The sequence below is a fragment of the Protopterus annectens genome, chromosome 2.part1, assembly GCF_019279795.1.
Source record: "Protopterus annectens isolate FY-2018-M chromosome 2.part1, PAN1.0, whole genome shotgun sequence".
Taxonomy (NCBI): Eukaryota; Metazoa; Chordata; order Ceratodontiformes; family Protopteridae; genus Protopterus; species Protopterus annectens.
The window spans coordinates 294708968-294722840 of NC_056729.1; the positions used below are offsets into that span (position 1 = coordinate 294708968).

The window sequence follows — 13873 nt, forward strand, 5'->3', positions numbered from 1 at the left end:
GAGACTTAGAGACTCAAAGAAAAAAATCTCAGTCCTGATAAATTTGATGTGCACAAGATCTCACAGGTTTCTTGTTTAGTTCAGTGTTATTTATGAACAAGTAAATATACACACAGATATAAACATAATATATAAAATATAATGTATATATAATATATATATATATATATATATATATATATATACACACACACACACACACACACACACACACACACACACACACACACACACACACACACACACACACACACACACACACACACACACACACACACACACACACACACACACACACACACACACACATATAGATAGATAGATATTCATATGTATGCATCTATACTGATAACACAAGTCACTGAATGTGTACCCCTAAAAAATTAAGGAATGCATTTTTTCAGGGAGTCTAGAGTCCAGATCCCCATATGGGTATTTATCTTCCACTTCTTATCTAAATATAATACCACCAGGTTTATAGCAGCATGGGCGAAAGGGTCAAATTTTATAGGTTTATAGTTTTGTTCTAGACTATCAACCACCAGAGTCTTTATTAACCTAGCTCTTTAACCCAACTGAGCTCTGTCCTCAAGTACATTGGCTGCTTGTATGGTGAGGTTATGTTATATGGTGGTAGCTAAGGGTTATGTTGGGGGGGTATGTTAGTTTGGGATTAGTTAACTTACTTTTGGCCTCTGTTCGTCATAGACATGGGGGTCAGGCCATGGGTGAATTTACATTTTCACATCCAGTGATCAAGGTTTCACAATGAACTCTACTTTACATGGGTGGAAAGCCCGTTCCATAGTCTGGGGATCCTTTGAGAAACATATCAATCTCTCCAGCATTTTTTATTTTTGTCACAGACAAAGTTCAGGTCCTTGGATCTAATGTTCTTGGTACTGTTTGTTTTGTGACTGTGTAAGTGGTCCATTACAGCTGGGTCTGAGGATGCCTTATATGCCAGACAAAGATCACCTCTCAGTAACCTGTAGGAGACTGAGGAGAGAGATAGGACCTTAAGGTGATCTAGGTAGGACAGGGTATTCATACCCTGGATTCTCCTGATTGCAGGTGCCTGGTTAGGTACTTGCCAAAGGAAGCACTGTATTTAATGACAAGTCTGATAAGGGCTGAGTAGAGTGGTACTAAAATTTCCTTGGACCTGGATGCCATACTCTTGCTTATGAGTTGGATGACATAAAATTATTTTCTTATTATTTTGTTTACATGTTGGTCAAAGGCCAAATTACTATTTACATATTTTCCCAAATCCCTAAGTACTGGGTTTACCCTTAGGGGTGTTTTATCAATGGAGTAATTAGCTTGAGTGGACAACTTCCTTAAGGACACTATACTGCATTTCTTCATATTGAGTTATAATCCGTGGCTCTGGCACCAATTATTTGTTTGTGTCAAACCCTCTTGCAGGATGTTGGTATCATGGGGGAATCTATAATAGCTCCCAAACTACAGTTATCTGGGAACTCAGTGAGCCAGAGGCCTTTGACATTAGCCTTGACTTCTCAGACGTAGATACCAAATATGTGCCTGGCCAACACAGAACCATGGGGTTCACCACTGGATAACTGGATACTTGTCTCTTGGTGAAAGTGGCCTCACCAGTCCTGACCTTTTTTTGGTCCTATTGCAGCCAGCAATCCAATGAATTATGTTGGGATTTATGCCCAGTTCTGAGAGTTTGACAACAATACCTGAGTGGGTTATTATATTGAATCCCTTGGTCAGGTTGAAGTAGGCAGAGTGCACCATTCTTCCCTCATCCATAGCCTTGCTAACTCCCCAGAAGAAGTCTATCAGATTGAGTATGCAAGACCTTTCCTTGACAAAGCCATACTGGGATGGGCCAAGTGTCTGTAGGTTGCCAGTGTCCTTGTTGATCATTTTCATAATTCTTTAAATAGCTTTGCATGTTAGACTTGTCAAACTGATCAGTCTGTAGTTCCTGGGGTTGGCTGATGGTCCACCTTTGTGGAGAGGGATGACCGTTACTTCCCTCCTTTCTCTCTGTATGTAACCTGTTTTGAGGCTGTAGTTGAAGAGTACCAGTAGTGGTCCTGCCTAGGTCATGTTGGGGGCTATTTAGGAAGCAGCTTATATTTAGGGAGATTCACAATGTCTCTTCATGTAGATACCTCCTAGGTCATTTACACCCACATGGACTATGATAGAATCATATTGGTACATGTGGTGCAGTGACCTGAGTGCCTGCATCACATTACAGATATGTAACTAACAGTTATCTTCTCCTTGTCCGGCCTGCTGATAGGGGCATCTGTGTGTCATACAATAGAATGGCCATGACAAGCATACCAGACAAAGTGTTAGCTTGCCTTATAGATTTTATTCCTTGGGACCATTGGGTGTAGTCTTATGTGTGGTGTTAGATTTTGTTTTTATATGTGCTTTAGTGACTGCTGAGGATGGATATTGCCATTAAGTGGCTTAGGAGGTCTTTGAGGTTTCAGAAGTTTCTTATAAGCACCTCAGTATAAGAAGGTCTATGTACTTGGAAAGAGGTATATGTGTAAGATGCAGAAAGTGTGTGTGCGTTCTTGACAACCTTGCTAGTAAGTGAGATTTTAGCCTCCAAGAAAGTTATGTATGGACATCTCTGGCCTACTATTTTAGTTTCTTTAAGGATTAAAAGGTTGTCAGAGTATATGAGAGAATTGCTACATTATCTCAGGGTGCCCGTATGTACCAATCTGGTCAAAGAGACAATAGAAAAATGCATATCCATATTGTCAAGACATGCATTAGGGCTGGTCTATTATGGTTTAGGGACTTGGTGTTAGAGAGAGTCACGTGAGGTGTCTAAGATTAAGGCTAGCTGTCATGTAGTGCAATGATCTCTTATTAGGGCTGCTCAATACACTAACTTGCTAGCCTAAGTTTAGCTCCACTAAAAGCTTTACTGTGTTATATGTTAAAGTTCCAAATACTAGCTTTAGATACATTTTGCAGTATAAGCATTTGCTGCTGTACAGGACACTGCTAACAGCTTCAGCATGGTGAGTAGATGCTCACAAATGTGCCAACTTTATAGCCATGGAATAAAAACTGAAAACTAAATTCTATGCTCTGTGGCCAAATAATTACTACACTTTGAGCTTTGTGGAGTGCTTCTCAACTTAGAAAAAACAGACAAACACATTCTGCACAAGATGGATGACAGTGGAAATTCTTAATGTAAAAACACAGCAAAAATGACTCTCAAGTGCAGACAAACACCAAATAGCTAAGTCCCTGGCTAGATCGCCCTTCTGCAAGGCGATTTAAATCAAGGCAAATCAGTAAACCAACAAACATACAGGAGTTTTTCAGGTAAGCAGTTACGTAAATGCTTTGAAAATACTGTAAAACAGTAGCAATCTTTTAAATTAGCAGGTGCAAGTGCAAAAAAATACAGTAAAGTTCCTTGTCACAGCCTGCATGGCTCTGGATGCACTAAAAGCACCATGGATTCACAGGTGATGTTGCCAAGCATTGCTTAACTTTGTGGTAATGAGCTTAGCAATAAACAGCTACAGTCAGAGCCCTCACAATGTGTTTTCTAACTTGGATAGATCAGGCTACCACTTACTGGCACTAGATGATTAAACTCAGTCTTCTTATTGTAAAAACACACAAAAAAGGTATTGTCTTTAATTCTGTCAAGTAATTAAAACAGGCAACTAGTTAGTGGTAATATGGCAATTTAAGGCAAGGTAAACCAACAGCAAGGCAAAATAAGGCAATACTAGTCTACAGCAATTCCAAACAGTTTTAAATGCACCAGAAACAGTTTTATTAATAAGGGAATTTTCCCAAGATCAATAGTGGTTGGTGGGTGAGCACTCTGTATTTGCATCTATGCAAAACAATGGGAGCAAAGACATATTTAAATAGCTTATACAACTGACAATGGCAGTTGTGGGGGTATGGCTTTGGTAGTCAGATTACCATAAAGGGCAGAAATAGAGACACTGGCTGATTAAAACCAAAACAGCAAAAGGGAGGGTTGTAAAAAAGCATTAACATATCTGGTGTAGAGATACTTAGCAGCTAGATCCCTTTGCTTAGAAATTTAACCGGGAGTTGGTCTCAAAGCAGAAAGGCCGCAATAGCTAGCACTCACTAAAACACAGTGATGTATAGACTCAATAAACCAAAAGCAATCAGTCCATACCTCTCAACCTCCAGATCAGAGAATCAGGGACAAAGGACCTTATAACCAGAGACAATCAGGAACACCTAATTAACATAATATATGCATACTGAAATAAGAACATTAACGAGCATGCCCACACATTTTCAATTACAGTGAATATAGCTCAAAAGAAATCCGGACAAAGCATAAGATAACAAGGGGGACAAAGGTCCAAACATTAGCGACAGATTTTAAATATCTGTCTTATAAACCTTGAAACATGCTACAATAACAGTATATATTTTAGAATGCGTTTTTTCTGAAAAAAAAGGAAAATTAGTGACTTTGGTCCTCTCAGCCTGCAATCCATTTGCCAGAAAAGTGCAAACAAAATATATACCTACCAGGCTAGTGCTGAAATTCAGCAGGATAAATCCAAGGAAAACAACCACAAGACAAGTCCTGATGAGTGATGGCAAATCTCAGACATTTTTGTGCCAAAATACTGCTCCAAATGCAATGCCATTTGCCACATAGCTCAAGCTCACCTTTTGCCTTCAAAATACCCACTTTTAAAAATGGTCTCCTCGAGTTTAAATGGCACTGAAACAGGGATTCTTCTTTGAGCTTCTTGTTGTCCTCTGTATCATCTGTTCTGTTACTACTGGTCTTCCCCAGTCTTGCTCATCAAACCAAATTAATCAACTAACTACAGAATCCATTACTGCTGCTTATATGTGGGCTGAATGGATGCTGCAGACCTAACTGAAGACCAAAAACACATCGGGTACATGATTCCATATGTAAAAAACAAGAAACAAAATGAAATGAAGCAGCATGCAAATGAGATGTGATAAAGCAATGTTCTGATTGGCTAAGACATCTACAGCCAGAATAGAGGTTGCTTTACCAAAGATCTCTTGGGGGGGTTACCTAAACTGGGCAATCAGGGGATTAAGCTTACTTAAGCTTAAAAACTGATATTCTTGTGGAATTCAGGACAATGCAGAGCTGTGATCCAATCAAAAGTAGATCTGTAACAAGCCATTTATAACTAGACACCCTGTCTGACAGCCACACACCCCATTGTAGCTACATATTTACTGCTGGGCCTACTTGGCTAGTTTAACAAAGGTGATTTAGGTAAGGGACAAAATAATTCACATACAGGTAAAATAGAAAAAAATAACTGCTACAAGACAGAGATTCACTTATCTGGTATAGAGATACTCAGCAGCTAGATTGTGTTGTTTAAAGATGTAACTAGAATGTAATCTCAAGGCAGAGAGACCACAACAGCCTAAACTGATGACTTATGTTTCACTGTGAATGAGCTATGATGAATTATTATAAGATGCAAAAGTCAGAGGACCCTGCCACTGCAGATAACTGTGAAACAGATTGTATTTAAATACTGTTCAAACTACTTTAGATAATATGTACTTCAAACGAGTACACTAAAAGTAATATACCAAAAAAAAAAAGATTAAATAATCCAGAAAATGAACAAGATGCTCATTAATGGAGGCTGCAAGACATGAATGATATTAACTCATAGAAAAATTGAGGAAAATAAAATCTTTAAAGATATGCAACTTAAAGAGAAAGATAAAAAATAAGAACAATTACGTCTGCAGTAATCTGCAGTAGTAAGTTCAGTGCAATGTGCAGGCAAGATTCAAATCTGTTGGAGTACTGGATAGATCCCTTGTCCCCTAGACTGACGAATCTCAGTGAGCATGTTTATCAGTTTTATTTAATCAGCACATTCAGAGTACCAAAGATGGGAACATGTGAAATTGACACTTCACTACTGAACTATCTTAACTGTCTACAGATAAAAACACTTATACAAAGATATAATACATTCTTCCAAAATACATAGCCAAACTTTGAGGTGAACCTGGTTGCTAAAAGTGCTAAATGTTATAAAATGGATATCAGGTACAACCAATCAATTTGAAAAATAGCTCCTTATTTTGCTGTAGAAAACCTCACTCATCTGTGTTGAAAGTGTTGCTTATAAAGATCAAAAACTGTAAGCCCTTTTCCAAACAGCAAAGTAGAAAATAAGTGATGCAAAAATGTACTCCAAATTAAAATCTGGCAAATAAATATAAAACACATATTTCCATTATGTTTTTGTTGCCCAGAATAACTTTATTAAAATATATATAATTCTATTGAATTCACCTTGAGAGTCAATACCAGTATTTACAGACTGGTTTAATATTGCCAAATGTAAAATTCTGCCACAGGGAAATTGATAATGTTGGCTACTTTTCCCTAAATGAATGAAAATTTAAACAAGTTCTTTACCCATCATATGCCTTACCTTAACTAATTCATCACACTAAGTTTATAAGTATTGAACAAGCAAAGCACATTTCCACTTATTGAAATGATAGGACATAGTGGTATTTACACTGCATCAGAAATGCAATTGCAAAATGATTAGGTGGAACTGAGTAGAAATAAATGCGTTGAACTCCATAATCCTCCAGGCTTGCACCCATTTGATAAGGTAGAGTCTATATATTCTAAAATGATAATCCAAATAATTATATATTCTACAATCTTTTGAAGACCAGGTCAGTGCTGCATCTTTTAGAATTTTGTTTTTTGTGTGTGAGCGTGTGTATATGTGTATTTTAGTATGTGTGTGTGTGTGTGTGTGTGTGTGTGTGTGTGTGTGTGTGTGTGTGTGTGTGTGTGTGTGTGTGTGCGTGTGTGTGTGTGTAGGGGGTGGGGGTTGAAACTGGGTTAATATATATCTTGCTTACAACAGTCTACACTTAATCCAAACAGAAATGGATGCAGCTGTACTTCTTCAGAAGTCCTGCATAGCAAATATAGATATAGAGATATTTCAGATAAATAGCAGAACACAGTTTGACATCACATATTATGTAGGCCTTTTTGTATGGCAGGAAGTGTCCTCTTCTTTTGAACTTATTGTATGTTACATAATTGTGTGCATATTTCTAAAATAAGCAAAATCTTCCAGCAAAACCTGTTGGCAATCCACATGTAATAAATTTTCTGATATGAGTTATCTTAAACACATGTCACCATTTCTGTTTCAGGTAGACTGATATCTATAACAGCCCTTAGGTTAGCCCAGAAAAGTCCATGTTTGATTTTGTTCTTGGGCCATTCTAGATATGTCCTCTTTGCCATGAGTCCTTTCAGTCTGTAGTATTTTGCTGGGATTGTATACTGGGGGATTGGTTCAAGTAAAATTAAAATGAGATTATCTGCATTTTCACTGAAAAGCTTGTGATGTGCAAAATAGAGTTCATAGTGACACCACTCACTCTTTATAAAATTGGAAGACAAGACAAAAATGGACTTGTAACTTTTCTCAATGCAGTTAATAATGTTTTCTATTATGCTTTTCCCAGCAATGAAGTCTCGTTGATGCTGACAGATTCTTAAAGGTTTGTCCCCTTTCTCCAAGTTTGGTATAAGGTATTCTTTCACCCAGTCGGAATCAAGCTGACTGTAAGAAACAAAAGCATGAAACTTCATATCTGGCAACAACTGTGAAGATTTCTTTTTCAGCACTCTCCTTTTTGTCTGTGTCCATTGCCATACCATTCTGAAGTACCATGGTAAATCAAGATAGCGGCATAATGCTAGCATACTGAATGTAAAAGCAAATGCAATGATGAGAACAGTAATAACCAAAAGAGGTATATTACACGACAGCTCTGGTAAGGAGAAGTCTTTCAATCCTGTTCCATTAAACACATCTGGGTATTTACATTTGTACATATCTGGCCAGCCTACCAGTTTCATGTCCAGTCTGTTTGAGTGGCTAATGAAATTGTATAAGTCACAGGTGCATTGATATGGATTATTCCTTGCATTAAGGATTGTTAAATTGTTACAGTCTTTGAAAATTTCAGAACTAATGCTATGAAGTAAATTGTTTTCTACAACCAGCAGTTCAATATTTTTAAAGTCACTACAACCAGGGAGACTACTGAGATGGTTGAAACCAATATATAGTTGCTTTAGACATGTTAAATGGACAAGATTTCTGGGAATATACGTTATTTTGTTGTATTGTAGATCAAGTATTTCAACTTTCTCTGGCAAGCATTTAAAAACCGTGTGTTGCAAATTGTTGAAAGACATGTTTAGCTTCACAAGAGATTCCAGCCAACCACATTCCTCTGGACCACCATCATAATGAAGTTGGCTGCCACTAACATCAAAATGTTTCAAAGCTTTCATCATTTTGGTCATTTTGCTGACCTTGGAAATCTGCTTGAATTTATTGCCTCTTAATATGATGGATTCCAGAACTGGAAAATTAGGACAGACTTGAGACGCTTGATCTGACAAAACATTGTTTGACAAATCTAGAAAATGCAGTGTACTATTATAAGTTGGACAATTCATGAATACCATGGGAGCCTCTGTAACAGACAAATTCTGTATGTTCATATTTATGAATAGTGTGGTTAAGTAAACATGATCCATATAAACTATTGTAAATCTTACCTTTTTTAATGTTAAAGCCTTCAGTGAGGTGTCATTATATGTAAAGTTTAACTGTTCAACTTTACCAATAATGGTTATGTTGTTGATGAATAAAGAAATAAGTGATGAACTCCAAATGTCTTTTAACATACCCAGAAAAGATGTCCACGTTAACATAAGATTGTTAAGAATTAGGCTTGATAATTTCTGGTTCTTCAGAAATGGAGTTTCTTTCTCATGATAGATGTTATTCCCAGATGTGAATAAAACATTTGATAGTTCTAAACTTAGTGATGAGAGAATAGCATCTGTTACAATAGTCCTGGCCATGGATTCATTCTTGGGTAAGGAAATATGTAACTTTTTAGATTTTAGACCCTTTAGGCTTCTATATTCATAAACAATAATATTGTCTAAGCCAAGAAAAACTGTGTCTATTTCCAGTGGAGATTTGAATTCTAGATTATGTTTTGACAGATTTGCAGTACTCAGTCCCAAAAAGTTTAATCTTGGTAAAGAAAGAAATTCTTCTCCTAATATCATGATTTCATATTTATTGTAAGAAATATCTAAGTATGTCAGTGCTACTGTATATCTAAGAAAGGAACATTCAGTATTATGTAGCAAATTGTTTGATAAGTCAAGGTATGTCAAATCTGTATTAAACTGGAAAACTTCAGCAGGAATAACTTTAATCAAGTTAAAGGACAGATTCAAAAATGTCATCCTCATCAGCGGCTGAAAATCAAGCCTGTGGATTTCAGATATCTGGTTATGAGACATATCAAGCATTTGTATTTCTGTTGACATGTTTCTTGGAACTGAAGTCAGACCCATTGAGGCATAACTTTTTATATGTTTCCCATCAGGCATAACAATGCTGTTGCAGAATTTAAGTAGCAAAATGCAGATAATGATCTTTATAATATTACTTGCCATTATTGTATGTCATTTGTTTCATAGAATTGCAAAAAGGAATTCCAGTGGTGCTCAAGTGGTAATAAAAAGGATGCTAACCTGTGAAAACAGAAGACAGTCCATCAGACCATATATAGATAAATATATGTATACATACATACATACCATGCATATATACTCTCTAGCTTTAAATGAGTCAAGATTTGCTGTTTAAGAGCCCACATATTCACATAATCATTAAACACAGCTGAACAACTGGCAAATATAATATTAGATTGAATTTATAATTTATAAAATTTGAAAATATTTTTAAGCAATAGAAACAAGTAGAAATGATGAATTAAAATTCCTATCAGTTGTGAACTTTATTAATTTTTTTCACATAGAGATAGTCTGCAAATAATTTGCGAAAACATCTCAGAAGTTTAGCCATACAGGTTTGCTGCACATTCTATCAGCATTTTGATAAAATTAATATGGTTGATTTTCTGTTAAGTGTTCGTCTTCAGAATGTAAGGCTTATATGGCCAAAACATTAAAACCAGTTATCAAAATCCAAGAAAGAAGGTAGTTTAGATTTCTACATGGCTACTGGGGGTCAGTCTTTAAGGGGTAACCAAAAATAACAAATTATGTTGTATTAAAACTGCTTTTTTTGTATTGTATTTTTGGATATCCTACCTTCATGTGTCATTCATTCCCTTACAAAAAATATGCAAACGTCTAACTCAGACAAATGCAGCAATCTTGTTTTGAAAATTATGGATTCTTACTATGAAGTCACCAAAAAAAGGAAGAGCAAACAAATGACTGTGCAGTCAAAGAAACAGAAGTCAAGATGGAATTGAGAAAAAATAGCATATAGCATAACAAAAAGGTGTGCAATGAGTGCAACATGTAGGGAGGTGTAATTCAGAGACATAAGAAGGACCTCTGTGTTACAGATAAATAGCATGATATGCACGGCATGCATATAAGTGTTATAAATCACAACATCAGTAATCATGGCTGAAAGGGTCTATTGGTCAGCCCACCTACCTATATTAAAAATGCCATAAAATCATTATATATACAAATGGCACAGATTTAAAAATGCCATACAATCATTATATATACAAATGACAACATCAAATATGTTGGAGTGATTCAGGGACATACATTTAGTGTGAGAAGCCATGGCACTCATCTATTTTGAATGCTAGGATAGTGTAGAGCAGTATCACATATGCTATGATAGACTACAATTACCAGAAGCATTATCCAGTGGGTGCCCATCACCTCCCCTGACAAATTAATAAAGGTATTGTCCATTAGGCACTACATTTTCTCTACTACCAACATGCCCACTAGGCATTTTGTTGTGAGTACCTACTATACTGTCTGCTGTCCTTAAACTGCTGGGGCCATGGACATTGTCTACCATGCGCCATAATTGGTTATTCCAGCTGTGGTCACAGTGCTATTTACCTCTCCATGCCTATACTGAATTTGCCAGAATCATATGTTTCTGTAGAAAAATTGCAATTCAGCGATGTATCCCCAACCAATTGTCCCTGCAGGAAAATGTCTCACAACCTATAAGCCAAAATCTGAATGGTAAATGTCAATGTGGTTTAAAAACATGACTTGATGTTTCAAATACTTTTGCACGATAATATTGTATTATTATTAAGTAATGTACAATTTTATGTTTTATCATGAAACACAGGCAATTTTACTTTAGTTAGCTTTTATTACAAAACACTCTGCTTATAATTAGGATTACTGGCTTATAGTAATCATATAATTTCTTTCTGCTTCTAATTAATTTAATGTATTTTTATTTGGAAAACAAGCTGAAGACATTTGATTGTAAGTTGTTTACATTTAATAAAAATGTTTCATTATTTCAAAGGCTGTATCCTGTGCAAGTTGCACAGGACAATGTTTTACTTTTTTTATTTCATTTCTACTTTGTTAACCAGGTTGGTCCCTCTAGGCTAATGGTCACTTCTCAGGGGAAACTCACGGTAGTATTCATACTGACAGAGAGAAATTTGGCCATGGCACTAGAGAACCTCTACTCTTTTTGACTTGCTAGGGCCAACTAGAAATTCTTATGAACAGATGAAGGGGAAAGTCATGGAAAAGTCAAGGAATCAAAGAATGGAGGCAATGTTATTCATTGTATTGAGTTTGGAGAGGAATTGGAGCTGGCAATGGGTATACTATAAAATGAGGTACCAAAAACTGTTTTGAGTTTGGGAGGTTTGGATGACAGAACTCTACAAAAATGATATAGTAAGCTGATCCAACTGGACCCAAGGTTTTATCATAGTCCCAGGCAGTAGAGTGGTTTGCAGAGGAGGATCTATGTGAGTCAGAACTAAGTGAGAAGAAGAGTCTTTTGGACTAGACATGCAAGAGTCCAATATGATGTCAGCACATAGAAGGTTGTACCTCCAAGAAGGAGCTATGTTGATGTTATAGCTGTAGATACTAATAGAAGGCATCAGGTGAAGTTGAATAACCACTATTCAGATAATTGCAAAGGGAAACAAACAGTGAGCAGGTACAATGCTTGAGATAAAATAATTCAACAGCTTGCTTTTTTCAGCAGGAGCTATTTGCTTGATAAATAACAGGGAAATGGACAACTTTGAGTTTTTATTAGTATCTTTTGTCACTTTTAATTTGCTGAGCAAAGTTATGACTTTAATTGACCAAAGTAATTTACATTGCTGGAATAAGTTTATCTTTCTTTCCATAGCCGTGGAAGCCAGAAAATGAATAGCTGTATGATTTTGAAATGTTTTACTGGATGAAAAAGTTTTTTTGTGTAGTTTTGATCTTTGTGCATTAAATTTGTTTGGTTAAATAATTATATAATGAACAATCTATTTTGATGGCGGCACAGGAAATCAATTAGGAAAGGATTGCATGCCAGTGTATATTAATTGCAATAAGTGGTGGACTGGTTATGTAGGAAATGAGGACAAATAAAGTAGTTTTGAGCAGGAGAAAGAAGAAATTGCTATACAGGAACAAGAAAAAAATACACATATAATGGAACAAGTTGAGTAAGAAAATATAAAATGAATATGTGGGTGAAGGAGAAACAGTGATCTTCCAGCAATTAGTCAAGATGCAGTTTTGGATGAAATAAAAGAAAGATGACCAAAAGGCCTGTAATTTACAAAAAAGATGCTCCAGTATGGGGAAGAGTAAGGCATAAGATAAGGAGCAAATTGGTATTAATGAAAGAAGGTAGAGCAAAAAAGGAAAATAATTACTTGTATTAACTGTCTTTGAATATGAACGGCATATAGACAATGGAAAGAAGATTATTAGTGATAAAATGGTGTAAAGGATATGACATCAAGGTAGTCATTCTATTGGATACCAGACTTTTGTCAAATATACAGAAAATTCACAATTAATATTTATGGAGAAACACCATAATGAAATCACTAATATGGAAACATGCTCTTCCATAGCTCTATTACAGAAGTATGCCTTACATAACTGGAGAGACAATTAGTACTAGATTGTATTTGTGAACATGGAAACAATAACATTAGGTGACTTCAGATGTGATTTACAAAGGACCCATAAAAAGCATGAGAAGAATCTTAAGGATGATATGGAAATATGTCAAATATTTAACTGACAGTAAATGAGAGGCAGGCATATACTTATAAAAGGAGCAAATTTTGGACAAAACTCATCTTTACAATATTTTAAAATACTCTCCAAAAATGTAACAAAAAGTTATATAGTGGGTTTTCAGATAAAGATTTGGACAAAACCTTGGGAAAATAGAAAATTACTAAAATGGGATAAAGAGGTTAAAAGTTTACAGGCATATGTGAAGATTAAAGCCTATGAAAAAAGGAGAAGAATCATGTGATGAACATAAAATTAACTGCTTTTTATAAGGATTAAGAATTCATGGTGGCTTGTCTGTAAAAACAAATATAAATTAATGTGCAGATCATGAATACTACCCACATTAATAGGAAAATATGCAAGTAAAATAAGTGCAGTTGGAAAAGAGTGTACATTTATAAAGAAAAGATTTTTTTCTGATTAATTAAGTTAAAAATAAAATATTTTTATTTACGCAGAAGTTTAAAGTGAAAAGGAGGAAGGAAGATGTACACCCTTTACTATAAAAACAAGTAAAATATAGACAGAACTTTGCAAGAACTGCTATAGGGAAGAGGGAACTAAAAGCAGTGTATACATGTATTTACAAGAAATATATAGACTGAAAGAAATGAATGAAAATGTACAATGGGTACATTTCATTCTTATAATGAGTATTACTTA

The 13873-nt window shown here is 35.6% G+C and overlaps 1 protein-coding gene across 1 annotated transcript in view; it reads right to left on the bottom strand.

Moving 5' to 3' along the window:
* Positions 1–6854: 6854 nt before the first annotated feature.
* Positions 6855–13873, bottom strand: part of LOC122794029 (toll-like receptor 1) — a 40596-nt gene continuing 33577 nt past the window's right edge. Inside the window, exon 2 of the mRNA XM_044062141.1 lies at positions 6855–9661. Within this exon, the coding sequence (XP_043918076.1) occupies positions 7211–9583 (2373 nt within the window). The 5' untranslated portion in view covers positions 9584–9661 and the 3' untranslated portion in view covers positions 6855–7210. The remainder of the gene's footprint in view (positions 9662–13873) is intronic.